Below are 23,932 nucleotides of genomic sequence, written 5' to 3' on the forward strand. Positions count from 1 at the left end.
CCATTGCATTTCTGCTAAAAAGATTGTCGCAAGACTGCCCAAATGTGACTAATTGGTTTATTAATAACTTTTCAAGTTCATAACTGTGCACTTTCCTCAAACAATAGCATGGTATTCTTTCACTGTAATAGCTACTGTAAATTGGACAGTGCAGTTAGATTACAGTTTTTCTCAATTGCTAAAACACAATTTCTGAAACCTTGCTCTGTTTCCTGAAAACATTAAACACAAAACCTCATCTTCAAGCACTATTTACATAACCTCTCACTCCTCTCACAAAATGAAACATTCGCCTCAAAACAGTTTTACCTGTGTTCAAAATCAAACACTGCTCTCAAATCATAAACAAAGTGATCAAAATGATATACACTCTCAAGCAGTCAGTAAACAATACACCAAAAAATAGAAAACACATTGTTCAAAACATACAATTCTCAGGGAAAAGTACATTTTTAATCTAAACAAATATTCATATTTTTCCGTCATTGTCTTTTGATGAACGAAAACATGTTCTATCATAGTAGCTCAAAATTGATCAGAAATTACTACTCTGCTTTGCCCTTTGCCCTTTGCAATTTTGTTTTTTGTTCTTCCTCCTCCTTGTACCCCTATTTTTACAGTACTGTACCCTGCATCTCAAAAACTTGTCCTTTGTCTCTGTGATACTGTAACTCTTGTTTTTTGTTGATATGAACCTGCAACCAGTCAAAATCTTTTGAGCAGTCAGTACTGTTAATAAATGGAAAGCACAATGTTCAGGGCCATACAATTTGTCCATTGTACAGTATACAGCCTACAATGCTCTGTACTACAGTATACAATACTAAAAGGGACAAAAATCAAAGGAGTAAACATATGATCAATGTGCTTCTTCTTGTCTTTGGGCTGGGTCAGGCCAGAGCACTTCGTCGACATCACAAGCAATATTGTCCCTCCTGAGGCAACGGGGGAAGAAGCCTCTTGTGTGCCGTATCCAGCCCTGACATGATTCCTCACCTATATCACCACAGGCTAAATCCATGGCTTGCAGCAGATTTACTCTGGTGTAGGGTTGTCTATCATACACTTTCCATCTCCAAGAGGAGAAAAAATCCTCAATCGGATTCAGGAAAGGCGAGTATGGAGGGAGGTAGAAGTTCATAAACTGCCCATTGATATTAAACCATTCCCTTACCTGAGCAGCACGGTGCAAAATTACAAAAATACAGTAGTATACTGTACCTGTTCTCTTCTCTGAATGTGCTTACTATGGTGGACACAGAAAATCGGCTCAAATTTGGTTGCACTCATTGTTGCACCTCATTGTCAGTCCATGGACAAGAACATGGTCTATAACTGTTGCTCGAATTTCATCAGATATTTCCACTCTTTGTCTTCCTCTTCGTTATCCTCTTCCTCTTTCTTGCCCTCCTCCTACTCTTCCTCCTCATCGCCCACCTCGCATACGCACTCGTCCTCGTCCTCTCACATTGTTTCTTCTATCCATTCTCAGACTTAATCCTTCCCACCTTCAACAACCTGTTTGCTCTCTGAACTGGCTTATAATGGTTGTGTCGCATCATTTGAAACAGGTTAAATCAATTTCTATTTGTATTTGATTGTTGCCACTTGTGTTTACCAGTATGGATAACATGTGCATTAGAGTGCAGAATGTGTTTTGAGAATGAGAATGTGTTTAGAGTTTTGCTGAAAAGTCTAAGTGAGATCTGCAAATTGTGTTTTACCATGTGAAATGGTTTAAGGTATTGACAACAGACTGCATAATTAGCTAAATGAGTCCAAGCAACTGAGAACTTTGTTCAGCCAATGGGTTTTAGTGTTTTAGCAATTGAGAAAAACTGTAACAAGAATTTAAGCTTTCTGCCAATATCAGATATATCTATGTCCTGGGAAATGTTCTTGTTACTTACAAGCTCATGCTAATCACATTAGCCTACGTTAGCTCAACCATCCCGTGGGGGACCCACCGATCCTGAAGAAGTTTTAAGTTAAAATGTGTACCATTGAAAATAAGTAAACACTAAGTTCCACAATTGACCACTAGAGGCTCCCACACGTTCCTTACTCTAACAATGGTCAACTGTTGTCAGCCCCTTGTCATATTGAGGAAATACTCCCAGCTATATTGACAAACTGTACTGGCTGTACTGTAGTGTACTGTACTATAGTGCTATGGGAGTATGGTTTGGCTCTGCTGCTAAAGGCTGTTGTTATTCCTGACTGGACTCAGAGTCCACAGGCAGCGGGGGGAGAGATGGCTGGCGCTCCCTGTATTCAGATTGAGTTTCTCCCGCTCAGTGTGAAAAGAGAGCAGAACTGGGTCGCCGGCCGGGATCTGGCTCCAGTCAACACTGGCCAACATTCTGGAGCCTTGGAAACTCTGGGCCTCCGGGGAGGTGCAGTTTGTTTTGTTTGACTCTAACAGGTCGCCTGAATACCCCCCCACTCCTGCCTCTTGCCCTCCCTCCTCCCCCCTCTTGCCGCAGGCTCTGTCCCAGCAGCCTATGGGCTTCGTAACTCTTCCCCTGTCAGTTACACTATCTCTCTGTCTCTCTCTCTCCATCTATCTCCCTCTAACACTCTCTCTGGAATCCTTGGCAGTAGTGACCACCCTCTTTCCTTACCCACGCTTTCCTCCCCCCAGCATCCCCTCTCAAGTTCAAGTGGCTATGACATCATGTCTGGTTGCTGCGGGCAACCAGACAGTCGGGACGTGACTTCTCTGAGGAGGGCTGTGCTGAAACTCTCCCTCTCCCCCTCTTTCACTATTTTTCTCCCTCGCTCATTCTCCTGTTTCCTCTCTCCTCTGGCCGTAGAACCGCCTTGCTGCCACCAGAGGGCACTTGGAGACCAAATATCTATGCTCTGGTAGTGAGAGTTCTATTCAGGCCCTGCAGTCACAGCAAACAGACTTTTCACAAGGCCTTTGCACATTATTAATGTTTTGATAGAGCATTATGCTAACAATGTCATTTCTGAGCTACATATGCAACCAATTAAAGCTCCCTATACAATTTCATTTCTCCAGTGCAAACTAAAACCATACTGTAAACACAATATACTCAATAGCACAGAGCACTGGAGGGCTACACAGGAAGTGTGTGTGTGTGTATCTGAATAGTTTGTTCAGAAAGAGAGGGTAAAGAAGGGACAAAATGGCGTAGAGTTAGCACGGTGGTGTAAGGTGAGCCTCATGAGCGGGGTGGGTTAGTCAAACAGGGCATGTTACGAAGCTGGAGAGAGAGAGGGAAGAAGAGGGGCGGTAGGAGGGAGAGAGAGAGTGAGCTGAGGGAGAGCATAGAGGGAGTGAAGCGAGGGAGTGTAGGGAGGGAGGGTGAGAGCAGCAGAGGGCTTCAGATGGTTTCCATGTGGTGGGGAGGAGTGTGGAGTAGAGCTGGCTCGGGGCGGGTGTGGTTGGACACTAATGAGAAAAGTGCAGTGGGTAATGGAGGAGGCATATGAGCGAGAGGCAGTGCGGTGGAGAGAGAGAGCCCGCTGCCTGAGGGGCAGGCTCCAGATGGGCCAAATAAACAGTGAGAGGTCAGTTTAACACACACGGTAAACCACACACACGGTAAAACACACACACGGTAAAACATACACACGGTAAAACACACATTCACAACAAATCATGGGATGAGGAGAGGGAGAGGAAATACACCAGTGAGATTTAGGGAGCAGTTAGGCAGTTTGGGAATAAGAAATATTTTGGCATGTATCCAGTCACCTAAGTAAGTTTCCTGAGTTGGACCGATAATCTCAATGAAAACAGACAGGTTTCCTACACACAAAAAATACACATGCACGCATGCACACCACATGAAAACATGCACGGAAGCACATACTCACACACTGTGGAAAGTAGCAGAAAGCGCTAATGTGCTAATGCAGTAGTTTGGTAGTGTTGGTACTAGTGTTGATGAGAGTAAGGGCTTGATTAAATCCTGAAGAGCTGTGCTACAGCACGATAGAAATGTAAAGGCAATGTTCCGGCGTTAGCGGAGACTGTAGTCATGGTAACACTGCATATGTCGACTCAATTGGAAATTACCTTTCACTTTCAATCGCAAACTTCAGCGATACAGATTGAATCGAGCCCTAAAGCTGTTTGCTCACCTGTGTCTGCTGCGGGATGTTCAGAAAGTTGTTGTCCCGTGATCCGATGCTGACAAACCTGTTGGGAGCTGGGGCCCCTGACGTGGAGTAAGCTGCAGACAGACACAGAAAGGAGGGATGGTCAAACCATTTCAGCACAAACCACAGCCTGTGTTCAATAAAAATAAATTACGGAGCATCGTACTTAAGTTTCATAACAATTTCAGAAAATACTGCAATGAAAATACTGCAAAATACTGCAATGAAAATACTGCTTCAAGCTCTCAACCTGACATCACACATATAATTGTTACTGTAAGTCCCCCTAAGCATCAAAGAGTAGGGCTACTGAACTGAGCCGGACCTCTCCAAACTATAACCCTGGTCCCATTGGGGTTAAAGGTTGAAGCAAATTTAGGGCAGTTTGAGGTCAATATGGACTGCAACACAAAGGTTGTTATTACAAACCCTTCTAACATGTGAAGAATCTGATACTGGAAAGTTGCTGTAGTGTGTGTAAATCCGTATTATTTAGCAGCATACACATACGTTAAGTACACTTTGGGAAAAAAAGGTGCTATCTAGACCAAAAAGGGTTATTCTGCTGAGAACCCTTTAAAGAAGCGCTTTTGGTTCCAGGTAGAAATCTTTTCTACATGGAGTAGAACCCTTTCCAGAGAGGGATCTACATGGAACCCAAAAGAGTTCTACCTGGAACCAAAAAGGGTTCTAGCTGGAACCAAAGTGTCCTTTTATGGGGACAGACGCAGAACCCTTTTGGAACCCTCGTGTTTGAGAATCAGTAACATAGATAAAATACATAAAAGACTTTGAGACATTGATTGAGGGGGTTGAAAAAATGTATAAAACAAAACAAAATAATACAAAAATCTGAAATATAAAAAAGAGAAGGAAAAAAAAGAAAAAAAAGTGCTCCGTCCAGTGCCCCTCCTGTCATAGGCGAGAAACGTTTTGGCAGACACGCCCCATAGCTAGACACACCCTTCTAATGGACACACCCCTTCAGTCTACAACTGCACATACATAAGCAGAACTCCAAGTCTGACCTTCAAAGCAACAACACCACCAACTCAGTAAAATAAAAAAATTAAAATAAATTCAACTAAAAAGTTAAATATAACTCCAAATATTATTTTCATGTTTGGATATTTCAGGGGGAAATGGCAGAATAACTGGAGCATGATGTTTTGGAGTCCACATAAACTGCCCTAAATATGTGCCACTAGTAAAAAAAAAGATGTGATTTAGAGTGAGCAATTGACAAAAAGAAAATGGATCAAACTCTATTTCTATTTTAGACTATTCCGATCTCAACTGACATCTCGGGGGCTGGCCATATGAGTTAAATAAAACATATAAACGGAGGAAAACCAGGATGGCAATCTTCTGCGTCAACATCTGTGAGCGCAGAGGCACAGGGGTATCGAGGAAGGGTTAGTGTCATTCAAGGCAGGGGTCAGGATGGGCGTTCTAAGAGAAAGAGGATGGGCCTAATATAGAGCCCTGGAGGACACCACAGAAGGGTCATCAGAGGAGAATGGTGACAGGCTTCTGTCATAACTCTAGGGTCAGTATGATCCCAGATGGTGAAGGAGGTGAGAGGTGAGCTGGCTGTTGGGGGGGGATATTTACTATGGGAGCGGGCAGAGGATGGATGGCCAGGGCCCTAAAATACAGAGGAGGGGCAGCTCCAGTAAAAAAAAAATATATATATTGGGTGATTTTGGTTTTGGTTCTGACTTGGTCTGTGGGGTCACTTACACGGAGATGTGGGCGAGGTCAGTCCGCCGTCGGGAGGCGTGCTGCTGGATTTAGAGTCAGACATGGGGAGGGGCACTGGGCGGGCCACTGGGGGAGGTGGAGGCAGCAAGAAGGAGCCCGGCATTTTGCTCTGGCCGCTCCCGTTTGGCTGCGGACAACACAAACAGGGTCAGGAGGGCGACATGTGACAATCCGCACACGGCATGAGAGGACGCAGCTCCAGAGACCAGGTCCAAAAAATATCCATGATGGGTGGTGGGAGAGGTGGGGGTGCTGGAAACAACAGCCAAACGAATGATGTATGTGCATTGCGTCATTTATGGAGGTGTACAAAATAATAATCACCACAAGGGTTGATAGGGGATTTGGAGCAGAGGGGAGTTCTGGGGTGGTCCATGGTGGAGGGGTGAGTGGGAGGGGGGTGAGAGCACAATTGGTGGTGGGGTTTGTCCATAACATGGCAACAAATCAAAACATGGGAAAAATACTCTACTAAGAAAACACGACACCAACAACACGCGAAATAATAATTACAATAAAAACGGAAGACAGAACATGTATGCTCGATTGAAATGTGCTGTGATTGTAGGCTTTCGTGCTGATGATTACATAATCTGAGGGGGTGGGCGGAGCAAAAGAAAAAAGGGAACCTTAGGGTCTGGAAGAGCACAGGACAAGGAAAAAAGATTAAGTACAGAAAACCCTGGACCAACAGGAAATTGTCAATAGTAGTATTTTGCTTTCTCTCCTCACTGGTGCAAAAGTTTGGCAATTGGTTAAAGTAAAAAAAAAAAATGTATTAGAAAGTCAACTCTGTTTCCTTACCTTGCATACTACATAACTTAAAGGTTTTCATGTTTTTCACTGTTACAGCTTCACCCCTCTATCATCATACTGTATCTATACTTAACAGCAAATGGTGTTCGCAAGTGATGAAACAAACAAACCTGTGGTCTCTATCTCAGTACTGTACTCAGTGTAGTGTTTACACAGGGAAACAGAGTACATGTCTATACAGTGTTAATAATCACCACTTCATTTAGTCATGCTTGTGTCGTTTGCATGACCACACATTAGATGTTCATGGAATTCTATTCTTACTGCCTTCATTGGTCTTTTGTTGTGCCCATGTGTGATTACATTAGTGTACAAGTGGTTGGTGTCACTCAGCCCCTGAACTCTCCTCTAACATCAAACCTTACCTGGCCGCCAGACTGTCCCGAGCCATCAGCGCAGACAAACTGCACAAATTCCTTCAGGGGGTCCTGTCCAGGATGGTGGTGGTAGCGAATGGTGGGGTGGGTGAAGTACGGGCTGGACTGCTGGATGATGGAGGGGGAGGGGAAGTGCAGGGCAGAGGCTGAGGCACGGGGGCTCCCTGAGAAGAGACATACGTTAGTTAGATGAAAGGAGGGAGGGTGAATAAGAGAGAAACAGAGATTAACAGCGAGACATGCAGTTCAGCAGTGAACACTCACAAGGGCTTTTAGTTTAACAGTCAACAGTGGCCACATCTTAAGACCCAGGGACAGGCACATTGAGTGACATCGGTCCAAATAGGAGGTTCATTCATCAAATCATGATAGATTGAGGGTGAAAATGTATTACAAGAAAGAATGAGGCTTTACAGGAAATGCTTACACATAAACAAGCACACAAACGCAATGGTCTACATTACAAAAGCAGTCTCCAAACCACACAAAAAAAGAAAAAGCTCAAAAGATCATTGAGCACTGTCTTAAATTAGAACGTCTTAATGCCTGTGCATCTGTGTGCTGTTTTGTGGGTGTGATTCACAGGCGCCACAGCAATTTGGCATTTAAATAGGCAAGCTGCTTTCCAACGATCCTCTATGACAAGACTAATCTTTATGTTCACACTGTACGTGTGAGTTTATGTGCATGTGTTAGTGGTCTACACTTGCATGATGTCTATTTGGTTGTGTGCAGGTGTGGGGGTTCAAATGTCCCGGTGTTGCTACGTCTGTAAGGGAATACAGAAGCTCTCTTTTGTGCCTGCATGAGAGGGTGAGAAAGTATCTCGCTTTAAGTCACCCAGCCGAGCTGAATATGGAGACTGAGGTGTGAATGAACATTTGAATGGGACACAAAGCCCTCTCTGTCAGATGTATATCCATTACCAAATCTCCTTGATTTGTATTAGCGGGGCGCACCCTCTCCCTTTTTCTTCTGGTGTGCCAGTCTACCCCCTTCAGTGTTGCCCCACCCGGCAGGGCCTCCAGCTGCCCGCGTGAGGCTGCCAACTCCAGTCTGTTACCCCCAGACAGGGCCCTGTACCCCCCAGCCAAGCAGCACATCGCTCCCTGCCAGGCTCCATGCTACCCCGGTGGAGCCGTCTCCCCGCTCCTTTAGTCCCCCTTAATCCCATTAGAGACTGGGCTAGGGCCAAGCTCTTTGGGGGGGGGGCTATACCCCAAACCTCCATACCCCCTGGATCTACGACACAAAACAACAACAACAACGCAGTAAACACTTTCACACAGGCATGGGAATGACATACATAACTAGTTTGTTGAAGAGACAAAATACAGTGCTCCATTCAGTATTGTCAAGGGAGCGTTGCCTAACTGCTCCAGAGGCAGAGTACACTCTTTAAAAAAAAGGTGCTATCTAAAAGGCTTCTTCGGCTGTCCCCATAGGATAAACCTTTGAAGAATTATTTTGGGTTTCATGTAGGACCCTTTCAATAGAGGGGTCTACATGGAACCAAAAAGGGTTCTCCTATGGGTACAGCTGATGAACCCTTTTGGAACCCTTTTTTCTAAGAGTGTAGGAGGCAATCTCAGCATCTCTGAGGTGGTCAACGGTGGTCAACCTCACTGCTTCTGATCAATTTAGGAACTTTTAGCTTTGAGTTGGGAGTTCAGATGAGTTCAGATGCTCATTATCTATGGTGAACTGTTCACCCTTCACAATGACTTGCTTTGAGCTCTTAAGAAATGACTTCAGAACTGCTGGTTCATAGTGATGATACGATTGAGAATGCAAATGTCCCAGTTACAGCCCTGTGGCAACTGTTGATATCTGATTTTATCATGAGATCTTTGTCGATGCCCCCACGGGGTTGAAATAACCACTGGCTCACACAATGACTCTGTTCCACTGCCAGATACAATAACAGTAAGCTCTTCACACACTCCCTGGGTTCCCCGACCATAGGCGTCTCAGTCAGAGAGAGAGAGAGAGAGAGAGAGAGAAAGAAGAAAGAGAGAAAGAGGAGAAGAAAGAGATAGATGACTATAATAATTGATGGTGAACGGCATAAGCATAAAGCATTTTAAGGGAAAATGGCAAGACATTGTCAGCCGTGAGCCAGGAGAAATACTCAACAGAACAAGAACAAATGTCTTCTCTAAAAATACAGGACTCATGAGAATGTAGGGCTGTACACCAAGTTTCTATCAGGCTCTGTATAATAATGTTCTGAAGCCAATGAATCATGTGCCCTTCATGAACTAACTACATGTACCGGTTGTAAGACTATAGTTGTGGCTCGGGGCAGTGTGGCTCGGGGAGGTGGTGATCAGGGAAGGTAGTGGTCAGAGAAATGGAGGTACAGAATGGAGGCTCTTCACCCAGTCACCCAAGCACCCAACCACAGACTGACAGAGACTGATCTCTTTACAGGGAGCAGGAAGGAATAACTCTGTTATACTCTAGCCTAATTTGCATTCGGAAAGTATTCAGACCCCTTCCCTTTTTCCACATTTTGTTACGTTACAGTCTTATTTTCCTCTTCAATCTACACACAATACCCCATAATGACGAAACAAAAACTATGAGGTTTTGCTACGATCCTTTGCTATGAGACTCGAAATTGAGCTCAGGTGCATCCTGTTTCCATTGATCATCCTTGAGATGTTTCTACATCTTGATTGGAGTCCACCTGTGGTAAATTCAATTGATTGGACATGATTTGTAAAGGCACACATTTGTCTATAAAAGGTCCCACAGTTGACAGTGCATGTCAGAGCAAAAACCAAGCCATGAGGTTGAAGGAATTGTCCGTAGAGCTCCGAGACAGGATTGTGTTGAGACACAGATCTATGGAAGGGTACCAAAACATTTCTGCAGCATTGAAGGTCGCCAAGAACACAGTGGCCTCCATCATTCTTAAATGGAAGAAGTTTGGAACCACCAAGACTCTTCCTAGAGCTGGCTGCCACGCCAAACTGAGCAATCGGCGGAGAAGGGCCTTGGTCCGGGAGGTGAGCGAGAACCCAATGGTTACTCTGACAGAGCTCCAGAAGTCCTCTGTGGAGATGGGATAACCTTCCAGAAGGACAACCATCTCTGCAGCACTCCACCAATCAGGTCTTTATGGTAGAGTGGCCAGACGGAAGCCACTCCTCAGTATAAGGCACATGACAGCCAGCTTGGAGTTTACCAAAAAGCACCTAAAGGACTCTCACCATGAGAAATAAGATTCTCTGGTCTGATTAAACCAAGATTTAACTCTTTGGCCTGAATGCCAAGCGTCACGTCTGGAGGAAACCTGACACCATCCCTACGGTGAAGCATGGTGGTGGCAGCTCTTTGGCCTGAGTGCCAAGCGTCACGTCTGGAGGAAACCTGACACCATCCCTACGGTGAAGCATGGTGGTGGCAGCATCATTTTGTGGGGATGTTTTTCAGTGGCAGGGACTGGGAGACTAGTCAGGATTGAGGTAAAGATGAACGGAGCAAAGTACAGAGAGATCCTTGATGAAAACCTTGCTCCAGAGTGCTCAGGACCTGACTGGGGTGAAGGTACGCCTTTCCAACAGGACAACAACCCTAATCACACAGCCAAGACAACGCAGGAGTGACTTCAGGACAAGTCTCTGAATGTCCTTGAGTGGCCCAGCCAGAGCCTGGACTTGAAGCCGATCGGACATCTCTGGAGAGACCTGAAAATAGCTGTGCAGCGACGGTCCCCATCCAACCTGACAGAGCTTGAGAAGATCTGCAGAGAAGAATGGGAGAAACTCCCCAAATACAGGTGTGCCAAGCTTGTAGCGTTATACCCAAGAAGACTTGATTCAACAAAGTACTGAGTAAAGGGTTTGAATACTTATGTAAATGTGATATTTCAGTTTTTTTGTGCAAACATTTCTAAAAACCATTTTTTTCTTTGTCATCATGGGGTATTGTGTGTAGATTGATGAGGGGGGAAAACAATTGAATCCATTTTAGAATAAGGCTGTAATGTAACAAAATGTGGAAAAAAATCAAGGGGTCTGAATACTTTCCGAATGCATTGTATATTCTGTGCCTCAGGTTTCTTTCAAAAACATAGCTCTACAGCCGTTGTCCCTCACAGGGTGGGACAGCAGAGCCTTCCCCTACGGACACCACTCACTGCCACCCCTCCACTGGGTCTAGGTCAGGGGATGGGGGATGGGCAGGGGGTTGGGAGGGCTGTCAGGGGGGTCTCACCTGGTCTCACTCCCGCCAGCATTGGCAGCGGGTGGTGGGTGAACGCCATGCGAGGCGACCTCGTCTGCTGCGACAGGGCGCTGAAATCGAATTTCCCCGGCTTCTTAAGAGAACCAGGCGAGGAGAGTCCTGGCAAAAATGGGATCAACAAAATGGCAGAACAGAGACTTGGGTTTAATGAACAGGCTGGTGGCTATTTGCTCTATCAAATCAACTTAACTGTAGACTTAAATTTAGACTCAAGACTTCTACTTAAAAAAATGTAATGGGTTTTATAATTGTGATCTACTGAAATCAATGGATCGATTGATTACACCGATGGATCAACCTCTCTCTCTCCATATCTCTCTGTTAGTGTACGGTCTCTGTGCTGTAGCATATCAGAACCAGGGTAGAGTAAAGTGGGGGTCCAGGGAGGAGGGAGTTGTTTTGAAGCGGCGTGGGGTGGGGGGTTCAGAGGAAGGCTTGGGGCACAGTGTCAGAGGGGAGAGAGAGAGCTGGGAAATGCAATGGCATTATAATTGCTGCCACCATTGGAGTATATGAGCGAAAGACAGGATTCTGATCACTGGCATTCTACTGTGCCTTGCTATGGTAACTGGTCCTCTGCGTGGAGTCCATGAGCAAGCATCCAGTTCCCAACCTCACCATTGGTAGTGCTTGTCTCAGGGTATAGGAAAATCAAATAAAAAACCACAACATCCCACCACCAATCCCACACCAGCAGTGATCTCAGCAACCAGCATCCCTATAGACAGCAGGACCTCCAGCTATATGACAACACTGTGAATACATCCTTCCTCCCACACACCCTACAGACTGCACTTGTTAATGTGCATGTTTACAAGGAGTGTGATTTTGGACTGCTTCACAACTAGGCCAGAATGTGTTTCTGTGGCACATTGACTGGCCAGAATGTGTTTCTGTGGCACATTGACTGGCCAGAATGTGTTTCTGTGGCACATTGACTGTGTGTAGCTATATTCAGATATACTGTAGCTGCAGCCTGCCAACAGATATATCAATATGTCCTTTAATTTAGTGGCCTACTGCTTGTAAGTCAGTCTGTCAGTTGTATGTAACTCTGGTCTGGTGGTAGGGAGACTCGGCTGCATTGTGTTAATGCATCTCCTACAGATATGGTAGATACAGAACACACACACACACACACAAGCTGTTCAGTCAGGGTGGCAAGCAGACGGCCCAACGCCAATGAAGGATGGATGGAAAAGGGGAGAGAGAGTGAGAGAAAGTAAGGGAGTGGAAGAGTGACGGCATAGCCTGCACATATATTTAACAACATATCAATGTGTCCTCCTACTTCTATAAATGTCAGTTGAGGCTTCAGGACTCTATGAACTATTCCCCAGTTTGGTAAAAACAGGCACACTAAGTATAGGCCAGGCTTACCAACTGGCCCAGAAACATGGCCAAATGTGTAAGAGCTACAGAGTAAAGAGACTGTTTTATGATCAAGGCCTCGTGAGGCAGGGTTTGAGGGAAATTATTTTGATGTATGGTAATCGGAACAGGCAATTTAGAATTGTAGGGTTTGTGACCATTGCCAAGTGGTGTGTTTGACCTCAGGGAGCCACGATATTCAAAGAATAAAATTAAGTATTGGTGAGAATAATTATCAAAATAAGAAATAAAAATACTTTTGCACTCAAACACACATTTTTCTACATGCATGCATGTCCTGAGTCACAAACATATACTGCACAGTTTGTGACATTATGTGCATACACACACACACGCACGCACACACACACACACACACACACACACAAAAACTATTTTTAACAAATTCACAAACAGAAAAAAAACCTGACTAGCAAGAAGTCCCATAAACGACTAAACGACACATATTCACACAAATAAAACAAACACATCAAATAAAAAGGGGATAGTTTCAGTACGGCCCTGGGAGATGCTGAAATAGCTTTTACAAGCTGAGCATATAAACTCTAACGAGGCAGCCGTTCTGAAATACGTTTTTGAAGTGTTACTTCGGGAAACATTTGATCACAACAATTACCCACAATGCTTCTGACTGCAGCGTTGCAGCTGGGCCTGCGTGGGCATTGGTAAGTATAGAAATGGGTAGGCGGCACGTATGTTCTGCTAGGCAGGAATGTGTGACACCAAGTGGGAGTGGGGAGTGTGATGATCCATTTGGTGGCATGGTATTAATGATGATAAAAACACAGCATGGCACTCTGGCACTTTAAGAGGATTGGGACATTAAAATAGGAATGTGTCTCACCCAGTGAACCGCTACTGGCTATATGAGACAAATGTTCAGGGTGGACATGCTGAATATAACCACCAAGGCTAAAGGGGGATTGGGCACTCTGTGATAGATTTAGTTTAGTTATCGTAACAAATGTGACGTCTGGGTAAAGAGCTGGGCTGGAGAACAAGGCCAAGATGCCCAAGGAAAGATTTGCATGTTAGAGTTAACAGAAGTTACTCTGATCTCTCTCTTCCAGTTTCTGTTTCTCTCTGAGTGTGTTTGTGTGTGTGCCTGTGTGCCTGTGTATCAGTGTGTTTCCTTGCGCTCGTTTGTATGCCTGAGCGAGCACGATCGATTGTTCTGCGTTATTTCTCGGACCAACTCCTGGCACATGGCTTGGGCAGACTGGCAGCCAATCAACTGCTCCCATGACTCTCCAGCCTTGCCACGCTAACAAGCTGGCTGCCACAAAAACCCCTTCCTGTCGGAGGACCGTCACCCCCCCCCCCCCCCCCCCACAACCAGGAAGAAGAACACAGACATACAAACACATACCGCTCACTGCCATCAACACACGTACACATCATCAAAAACACAATGTTCCCTACTACACATATCTCCTTCCACAAGCTATCTCAGACCAATACGTTGACTACAGTACAATGATGGGCTGAGCCCGCAATGAAGTGAGAGGAGAAGGAAACAACCAATGAAAATGCATAGAGGCGTATCAATGTCCCCTCAGCAGGCACCGGAGACAGCAGAGCAGGAGACTGCAAAAGTAATGATGAATTACATGATCACCTCATATGCCTCAGAGCCTTCCATTCAGGTAGTGAATCACCTTTGGAGGGGAGCTGAGACCCTCTCCCTCTCCCCCTCCTCCCCCTACACCATCACCAACAGAACAGATGTCTGCTGTAACCCAGTAGCTCCCATTGCTGTAGACACATGGAAGCACCATCTGGACCGGAACGCTGCTACTCTCCAGATTGTGTGTGTGTGTGTGTGTGTGTGTGTGTGTGTGTGTGTGTGTGTGTGTGTGTGTGTGTGTGTGTGTGTGTGTGTGTGTGTGTGTGTGTGTGTGTGTGTGTGTGTGGGGGGAATATTTTAGAGACAGACGGTGCATTGTGCCTTGACGGCACACCTGAGTGCATTTAGTCTTGTTTGTTTGTGTTGTATTCCTCTTCCTGTCCTGCCTGTTGGAGGAGGTGTCCACTGTTGAGTGGAGGCTATGACAGGTGGGGGGGGGCACAGAACAGCACCGCCTCAGTAACTGACTGGATGAAGCATCTCACAGCAACTCAACAGGAGACAGGGCCTCACTCTAGAATCTCTACCCACTCTCTACCACTGATGCATGTGTTGCTGACTAAATTACTAAATGACTGCAATTAAAAACTCTTTTGCAATGTAAATTAACTAAAATTAGAATTTTGAATGAGTGAACGCAAAAAGAGTGCAAAAAATACATTGAGATCAATTAAACATTGAATCAATTAAATAAATGAACAATAGGTTACAGTTTCTTGGCAGCCTGAATCAGAAAATATACAACCCTAACCAAGCCCTCTACCTTGAGCAAGTGGACACAGTGTTTGAGAGGTAGTAACAGACTTGGTGAAGCTACTGGGTTACCAAAAGACTTGGTAATTCCACAAACCACAACAGATATCTGAGGGAGAAATAAGAACAACCCAACAGCAGCAGAGAGGAGGGATGGAGAGGGATGGAGAGAGGGCTGGAGAGAACACTCTTGCTAGGAAGTGTGGAAAAATAGACAAGCAGAAAGACAGAGAGATGCATACAGTACAAGTCGAGGGCGGCATGAGTTAATGTACAGTATAGATTATAATACGTATATATGAGTGCAATATTTTCTAACCATGGTAAGGAAACTGCACGCCATCGTTTTCATGCTTTATCTTCCTCTCTTGCACACTGGCCAAATGGTGCTGCACTGGAAGTCCAAACAGGAGAGAAGGGCACAATTAACAACAGAGGAGGGGGAATTAGCAGGGTGGAACGTTAACCACAATCCACTCAGTTGATGACATGAGAGCTAAGTACAGGATGATTGACATGTAATGAAATAAGAACAGTGGCACAATTAGGAATATTATGTTGTTATAACGTGTTTGTAAATGAACTGCGTCCATATAGAGGCCACATTAAAGCAGACACATTTTACAAATACATTCACTGCTCTCCCTCCACCTTTCCCATTGGCCACCAATAGAATAGGAGGCTTCTGTGAGGGTTAGGGATGAAAAGGGATGCATACATTACATTAATTCATGAACATGATCTATTATAGAATTGAATTGATAATTGATAGAAGATATCAACTATACTAAAGGGAACATTATTCAGGTTGAATATGAGGTGATGGATACAGGCACATGGGAGGGAGTGGTGATGCTGTGCTGTGATGCTGAACACACAACAAACCATAAGGAGACAGGGAGGTTTGGAGGGTGCAGCTTAGAGGATGGAGCGTCTATGGGAGTCTGTGCATAGTCACAACTTTGAGAGAATTTGTGATTTCAAGAAAGTGGGGGGGGGGGGGGGGGGGGGTTGTTTGTAGAGATATTTTCTTGGAAAATATTATTCCGAAAGCTATCCACATTATATCTTTAATACAAAGCTTTTCATAGAGGCTTAAGTCTAGACTGTATCACAACCGGCAGTGATTGGGAGTCCCATAGGGGGGCACACAATTGGCCCAGCGTCGTCCGGGTTTGGCCGGTGTAGGCCATCATTGTAAATAAGAATCTGTTCTTAACTGACTTGCCTAGTTAAATAGGTTAAATTAAATAAAATAATACTTTTAAAAAGTCAAGTCAAGTCTGTCAACAGGCTCTGTGACTCACATATCCCATCACACACACATCACCCAGTCAAAGAACCTCTAACCACAGAACGTGACGTCCACTGGAGGCCTTTTGCCTCTTGCTAGGCCGTCATTGTAAATAACAATTTGTTCTTAATTGACTTGCCTGGTTAAATAAAGGTTAAAAAAAATACAATCTAGGAGCCTGAATTTAATACTTTTTTTACTGAGCACAGAGCTGAGCACCAGACACACTGGTATACTACTACATACTACTACTGCAGAGCACACTGAAAGTATTTAGAAAAGGTGTAAACACAGGCCTACAGAGCAGGTGGATAGGAGGATCAGGAGGAAGAGGAGGAGGAAGAGGGGGAGGGAAGGAGAGGAGTGAGGGTAGAGGGAGGAAAACAGGCCTGACAGACAGTAGGGAGATACAGTACCATAAAACACAGCAGGGGGTGTTAGATGGGGTGGGGGGGTTATGGGGGTATCTAACCTGCGTCCACATCGTTGGGCCAGCCACTGGACTGGGAGCTGCTGCCGGCCGCAGGGGAGCGGCCCGAGTAGAAGACATCGTCCACCGGGCTATCCATCTCACTGTCGTCAATGGACTTGCGCTTGTTGGAGCTGGAGAGAGGGAGAGAGAAAGGGACTTAATGGGTGTGGAGGTAGGAATATTATTTACTTGGGAGACAAAGTACAGTCTGCTGAGAGACAGATAAGTACGGCTAGAGGCTTTATTCAACATGCTTTATCTGAACATGACCATGTTTGTTACAGTCCCTCAGATTAGACTGTGTACCTAGACCGGGGTAGGCAACTCTGGTCCTGTTTTTGATTTAACCCACCTGGAAGACCAGGTGTGTTGAATTTAGGCAATCATTGAACTGATCAATTAGCTGAGTTGGTCAAGTGTGGTGCCAAGTTGGAACAAAATCCTGCAGTACCTTTGGCACTCCAGGAACAGGGTTGCCTACCCCTGGCTTAGACTAAAGTATTGTAGAGTGTAAGTGTGTGTACAGTGAGTGAGAGTGTTCCTTGGATTCAAGTCCATACGAGAACTGTAAAAACATAGGTCCTTAAATGCGCAATGTTTCATAAGTGGATCCAAATAAAGAATTGTATGTGTTTTTGGCTGTCCGTCTGGCTGAGTCTGAATGTGTCTATATTAAAGTAGTGTCAGGGGAAATATAGTGGAGTGAATATAACTACCTCCGTGGGAGACTTGCATAAAGCTCCATTTCAGTCCTGCAGCGTGAGAGAGAAAGAAACAGTGAGACAGAGAGATAGAAGGAGAGAGAAAAATAGGAGTGAGAAAGATAGGAGAGAGAGAGAAATAGAAGGAGTGAGAGAGATAGGAGAGAGAGAGATAGAAGGAGAGAGCGATATAGAAGGAGAGAGAGAGTGAGGAAAGGGAAAAAAAGAGACAGAAAAAACACAGACAGACAGTTTGACGGATAGGTGGAAAAAACACCAGATGAAGAAAGTTTCACAGAGAAGAGAGAGGAGAGAGAGGAAGGAGAAGAAAGGTCCCATCACGCAATCATAGCAGAGTGAGGAAAGCATTCACAAAGGTTAGACAGCATAGACTGAAGCGTACAGAAGCTAGTATTAGTAGGCTACAAAATAATCAGGTAATGTGTGTGTGTACCTGGTGGAGGGGGTGGAGGTGATGGAGCGGCGTCCCAGGGCCACCTGGTTGATATTGTAGTAGCCAGGACTCTCCAGGTCGGCCAGGGAGAAGTTGGGGCCGGACGCTGTGGCCACTGGAGCTGAAGCACACACACAGATACATGCGACTCTTACACAACTCTTTAAACAGAGTATAGTAGGAAAATGCATGTGAGAACCTTGAGGTTTGTGTGTACTGGTGAGTGTGTAGTGAGAGTGACAGTGACAGAGAGGAGAGGCAGTGACTCACTCTGTGACACTCGGACCAGCTCGGCCACGTTCCACACCCCTGAAGTCACAAAGCAGTCCTGGAAACTCAAATGCCCTGGGAAAACAGAGATGAGAGCAATGAGGATGATGAGAAGATGGTAGGACACACACGCACACGCACACGCACACACACACACACACACACACACACACACACACACACACACACACACACACACACACACACACACACACACACACACACACACACACACACACACACACAGGGAGCATAGAAAAACAGATAAACCACAGTGGAAGGCACTAGCATGTGTTTTCTATAAGATAGGAATTGGCTTTGGTTGGACGTATCACGCATTTATCAAAAGCCCTATGGACAGGTACTCATGTCATGACTGCTTCAAGTCAAGCATGTCAAAACACTGTCCAGCAGGAGCCCTTAATGTGCTCCACAGATTGTGCCCTGTGTAAGTTGTATACACACCATGCATACACACACACTGTTTACATGGTGTCCAGTGGGCATCCAGTATGCCAGAGCTTGCTGCAACATGTATGATGTCATTACTGCTATAGATTTTGGATTGTATTTGTGTGTTTAAGCTTTCCAAGAGCTCTAGTGTATGTTGTGTGTACAGGCCCTGGCAGTGGGCAGTGTATAGAGTGACCAAGGCTCTCTATCTAAGGCTATAGTGTAGTGTTTCCTGCTCCTGGGGAACTAGCACTACACACCTGATTCCACTAATCAACTCATCATCAAACCTTTAGTTAGTGGAATCAGGTGTGTAGTGCTAGGTCAAATGTGCCCCCGTTGGCTCCCCAGGAGCATGACTAAGAAACAGTGCTGTAGTGTGTAGTGTAGAGTCTATAGTGTCCACTCAGTCTATAGGTCCCTGGTCGGGTGTAAAGGAATGTGTATACACCCATATTGTGTATACACACCCATATAATGTGTATACACACCCATATAATGTGTATACACCCATACACCAACCCTTATTGGTACCAGCTAGAACCCTTTTGAGTTCTATGTACAGTTGAACCCTCCATAGAAAGGGTTCTACCTGGTACCAAAAGGGTTCTACCTGGTACCAGCCGAAGAACTCTTTAAGGTTCTAAATAGCACCTTTATTTGTAAGAGTGTAGGATGTCCAGGTTCTCCATGGTTAGTGGTGCTCCTACTCCACACCCTCTCCTCAGCCTGCCTCAGCCTGGGTTAACCGCAGCGGGGCCGGCTGTATGAGGTCAGAGCTCCAGTCGGCAGCACGGCCATGTGGTTCCCATCTTCCAATAACGTCAGGGTGATTTATGAGTGGGGTGCCACACTCACAGCCTGGCCCAGCAACATCAGCTCGCCTTACTATAATAAACCCAGGCCCAACTCCACTGGGACACACTATACACTCTATACTGGCCTGTGTGTGTGTGTGTGTGTGTGTGTGTGTGTGTGTGTGTGTGTGTGTGTGTGTGTGTGTGTGTGTGTGTGTGTGTGTGTGTGTGTGGTGTGTGGTGTGTGGTGTGTGTGTGTGTGTGTGTGTGTGTGTGAAAGAGCTTAAACATGCATCTGCATGTATAAATGACAGTGTATATGTTCACGCTGTGAACTCACCATTGGGCGGTGGCTTGATGTCTGTGTCTCCTTGCTGGTTTGAGCTGTCTGATTGTCCGGATTCTGTGGAAAAGAGACAGAGAGACAGAGAGAGAGAGAGAGAGAGAGAGAGAGAGAGAGAGAGAGAGAGGGAGAGAGAGAGACAGGGAGATAGAGAGAGACAGGGGGAGAGAGATTGTGGAGAGAGGTGGAGGTTAGGCAGGAGACAGATGCCTGGACGGTTCCCAAGGTGAGGGGGCAGTGGGCGGAGGACGGCATAGGAACACTTTGGAAAGTATTTTAAAACCCCTTCTTTCCAGAGGCAGAATTGGGTCTTAGATTAAAGGTTGGCTATTTCCGCTCAGGTTTAACATTAGAGTCATGAAATGGCAAATCAAACACCAAAGACTTTACTTTCCAGAGCCATTCACAGTAGAGGAATCACTACTAATACTCTCTCCAGAGAGCATCAAGTATCAAAGAGGAATGGTTTGGTGTTCCAATTTGAGAGATCAAACGACTGTGTGTTTGTGACATTTCTTGCCCCATTGTATCTCTGGCACTCTTTCCTTTTCTCTTTTTTCTCTCTCTCCCTTACTCTCCCCACTCTCTTCTTCAGCATCCCTCTCTCTCAGGCCCAGGGAGCCACAGTAAACACACACATGCATGCACACACACACACACACACACACACACACACACACACACACACACACACACACACACACACACACACACACACACACACACACACACACACACACAGGGAGTCCTGTTTGAGTGCAGGCCGTTGGCACAGTGTGGCAGGTGAAGTTCCCATGTAACCCCAGCTTGCAGCCTCTCTCTCCCTCCACACTGATGACTAGTGTAAGCTGAGGAGTGTAAATGTGAAGCCCGGGTCCGCGAGGCGTCATTGGGACTGCGTCTCACTCAGCTCTTTACCTTAACGACTGTGCACAGAGAGGCCTGTGCTAGTTTGGTTTGGCCCCGCTTGGTGCCATTCTTTCTCTGCTGCGTAATGCAACCTTGAAGAGCTTTATGGTTGGATCATATATACCATTCAAGTCAATTACCCCCACAGCACTGTAGGGTTTAAGGCAGTGGGGGCCAAGTATCCCCATTACCCCTACTACTAGGCCCCTCCCTCCCTCCGCTCCATCTAAGCCCCTCAGCATCTTCATCTTGGGGAGGCTAGTCCTGCGGAACGTGCCAGCAAACTGCCGCACCATTCACCCCACCGCTAAAGACGAGAAAAACAAAACAAAAGGACAGAATCGCCATATCACTTTGGTCTAAAAGGAGTCTCTTTTTCCCTCTCCCTGAATGGAGTCTCAGTCCCTCTCTTGCTCTTTCTCTCTACTCTCTCTGCTTCTCCCTCACTCACGCTGTCGCTCTGTGGAATCCTGGCAGCCATTTTAGCATTTGGCAGCCATCTTAGCTTTGGCGGTACCAATACATTCCTGCTAGTTGATGGCGCACCCACACTCACTAGCACACACACTCTCACACAGACCCACACAGACCCAGTGGTATGAAAGATAAAAGATCTACAGAGGATATACACTGCAAATGGAGTGAAAATAAAACCACCGGGGTGTTTGTCTCCAGTCATTGTCTGCCGTGCTGCTGGACCTCTGCAAGCGGCTAAATGAAAAGCTAGACTGGACGACTGCAGCAGAGCTGCACTGACAAACCATCAAGGAAAATAGGAGGAAACATAAGGAAAACATCCAGACAGAGACCATTATTACATTCCTGTAAGAGGTAAATAAGGGGAACTAGAGTGCAAGCCAACATTTCAACTGTAGGATGGTGTATAAGGGGATCATCTAAGTCTGTTGAGGTCCTTCATTTAGAAAATAATACAACCTAATTTGGGCATACTCTCACTATGTAAAAACATCTTAATATGCAATTGAACTTGAACATATATATTATGTACCTCCTTTTTTGACACAGTACAAAAAAAGAGTCTGGGTCATCATGACAACAGTAGGGATACCCCTCCATTCAGGTGGTTAATGAGAGGGTGAGCTGAGCTGTCACAGCGGTCACACTGACTCTGATAGAACCTGACAGCCCAGATCTGCCTCATTCATTCTCCCCAGACACACCAGCTGTGATCAATACAGCTCTACACCTGCTGGCCACCTGGGGACTATACACCCAATCAGACTGGGGCCAGGGGGTTTCCTGACTACTCACCTGGCAAGGGAAAACCCTGGATCCTTGTTATGGTCTATAGTTAAGTTAAGAGTTTTTCCTTGTCAGGTCATGTGGTCAGGTAAAACTGTCCTTAAATCAGACCACTGTTAGATCACCAGTCTAATCTAACTGATGCCCCCTGGTGGTCTGGTGGAGTGTTAACAGCTTCAGTTAAATTCTAATAGCTGCTGTCTACTGTAGCCTACGGTATATGAACCTCCAATCCTACTGCATGGCACATTAGCAGAGCTTGTTTCCTGGTGCTGGATCTGAGTGTGTTGGAGGGCCCAGGGTGCTGGAGAGGAACAAAGGGAGGATGATGAAGGGATGAACAGGGGATGAACAGGGGAGAGCTCATCAAACAGAGAGGAGATGCTCTGAGACAATGGAGAGGCTGCCCATTATTAGTGCTGCTGCTCTACAAGCCAACAGGGCTGGGAGGAGAATCACTGCCACCACGCCGCTTATCACCACGCCACCATTCCCAGGGTTACACACACACCAGCCTTACACTGCTCACCCTTATCTCCAGCACACAGTCGCTCCAAGGGCCCCTGTACACATCCTGGAGAGATAATGCATCACACACACTCTATTAAACAGACATACAGTACATACACATTAACAGACTCACTCCAATCACATTCATACACACTACATACATTTGTCACTAAGTCTCCTCATCATACAGTACATATACACTAAGTGTACAAAACATTAGAAAGACCTGGGTGAAAGGTGAAGGTGAAAACTATGATCCCTTATTGGTGTCACTTGTTAAATCCACTTCAATCAGTGTAGATGAAGGGGAGGGGACAGGTTAAAGAAGGATTTTTAAGCCTTGAGGCATGGATAGTGTATGTGTGCCATTCAGAGGGTGAATGGGCAACACAACATATTTAAGTGCCTTTGAACAGGGTATGGTAGTAGGTGCCAGACACACTGGTTTGTGTCAATAACTGCAACACTGCTGGGTTTTTCACACTCAACAGTTTCCCATGTGTATCAAGAATGGTCAACCATCCAAAGGACATCCAGTCAACTTGACCCAACTGTGGGAAGCATTGGAGTCAACATGGGCCAGCATCCCTGTGGACATCTTTCGACACCTTGTAAAGTCCATGACCTGACGAATTGAGGCTGTTCTGAGGGCAAAAGGGGGTGTAACTCAACATTAGGAAGGTGTTCCTAATGTTTTATACACTCAGTGTACTGACATTCTGGCTAGAACACTCTAAATACATTTAAAACACTATACCCCATAGACTGAGGAAATTACTATTACTGAACGTAGGCCTACACACAGAAGTAGAATGAATAGAAAGGGCGTCCCCGTTCAAGACAATGATGACATAATGGGTGGACTAACGGTCATTGCGAGTTTACCCATAGGGGCAAAGCAGGAAATAAAACCAGGAAGTGTACCCATCAATCTGTGCTGTGATTTCTTGAATCAGCTCAACTGACATTATAAAAAATACATTACATTGCATGAGCCACATCAGGTAACATAATTTAAAAGACCATTCTACATTACCATGGAAATGATTGCATCACAATACCAGGCAGTCATTGCGAGCGTACCCATGAGTTTATCAGTCAAATTGCCAGGGTTCCAGGGTTCCAAGGCCCTTCTATTCATTCTGATTTCTATGGGCCAACATGCTTTCAGCGCGGACCCAGCATACAGTAGGTGTCATTATTCTACTAATCAAACACACCTGTGATTTGGATGCATCATAAAGACACGCAACAATATATGATAAACACACTCTCACTGTGCCAGGTCTAATAGACTCATTTGCCATGCGCATATTCATAAATGAATGCGCTCGTACATACAAATAGGC

General features: G+C 45.5%; 1 protein-coding gene across 13 annotated transcripts in view; it reads right to left on the reverse strand.

The window, feature by feature from the left end:
• The window catches only part of nfixb (nuclear factor I/Xb), a 185,348-nt gene that overhangs the window by 5,424 nt on the left and 155,992 nt on the right, over positions 1 to 23,932 (reverse strand). For 7 of the 13 annotated variants that reach the window (XM_029726774.1, XM_029726775.1, XM_029726781.1 and 4 more), the window contains 10 exons: positions 19,899 to 19,961; positions 18,309 to 18,383; positions 18,039 to 18,159; positions 17,600 to 17,635; positions 16,884 to 17,014; positions 15,437 to 15,511; positions 11,316 to 11,444; positions 7,080 to 7,255; positions 5,878 to 6,025; positions 4,117 to 4,208 (listed from right to left, as the gene is read on the reverse strand). In XM_029726774.1, coding sequence (XP_029582634.1) covers positions 4,117 to 4,208; positions 5,878 to 6,025; positions 7,080 to 7,255; positions 11,316 to 11,444; positions 15,437 to 15,511; positions 16,884 to 17,014; positions 17,600 to 17,635; positions 18,039 to 18,159; positions 18,309 to 18,383; positions 19,899 to 19,961 — 1,046 coding nt within the window. The remainder of the gene's footprint in view (positions 1 to 4,116; positions 4,209 to 5,877; positions 6,026 to 7,079; positions 7,256 to 11,315; positions 11,445 to 15,436; positions 15,512 to 16,883; positions 17,015 to 17,599; positions 17,636 to 18,038; positions 18,160 to 18,308; positions 18,384 to 19,898; positions 19,962 to 23,932) is intronic. The other 6 variants (XM_029726773.1, XM_029726778.1, XM_029726782.1 and 3 more) reach the window with 6 other exon arrangements.

This window comes from Salmo trutta, chromosome 32 (genome assembly GCF_901001165.1).
Source record: "Salmo trutta chromosome 32, fSalTru1.1, whole genome shotgun sequence".
NCBI lineage: Eukaryota > Metazoa > Chordata > Actinopteri > Salmoniformes > Salmonidae > Salmo > Salmo trutta.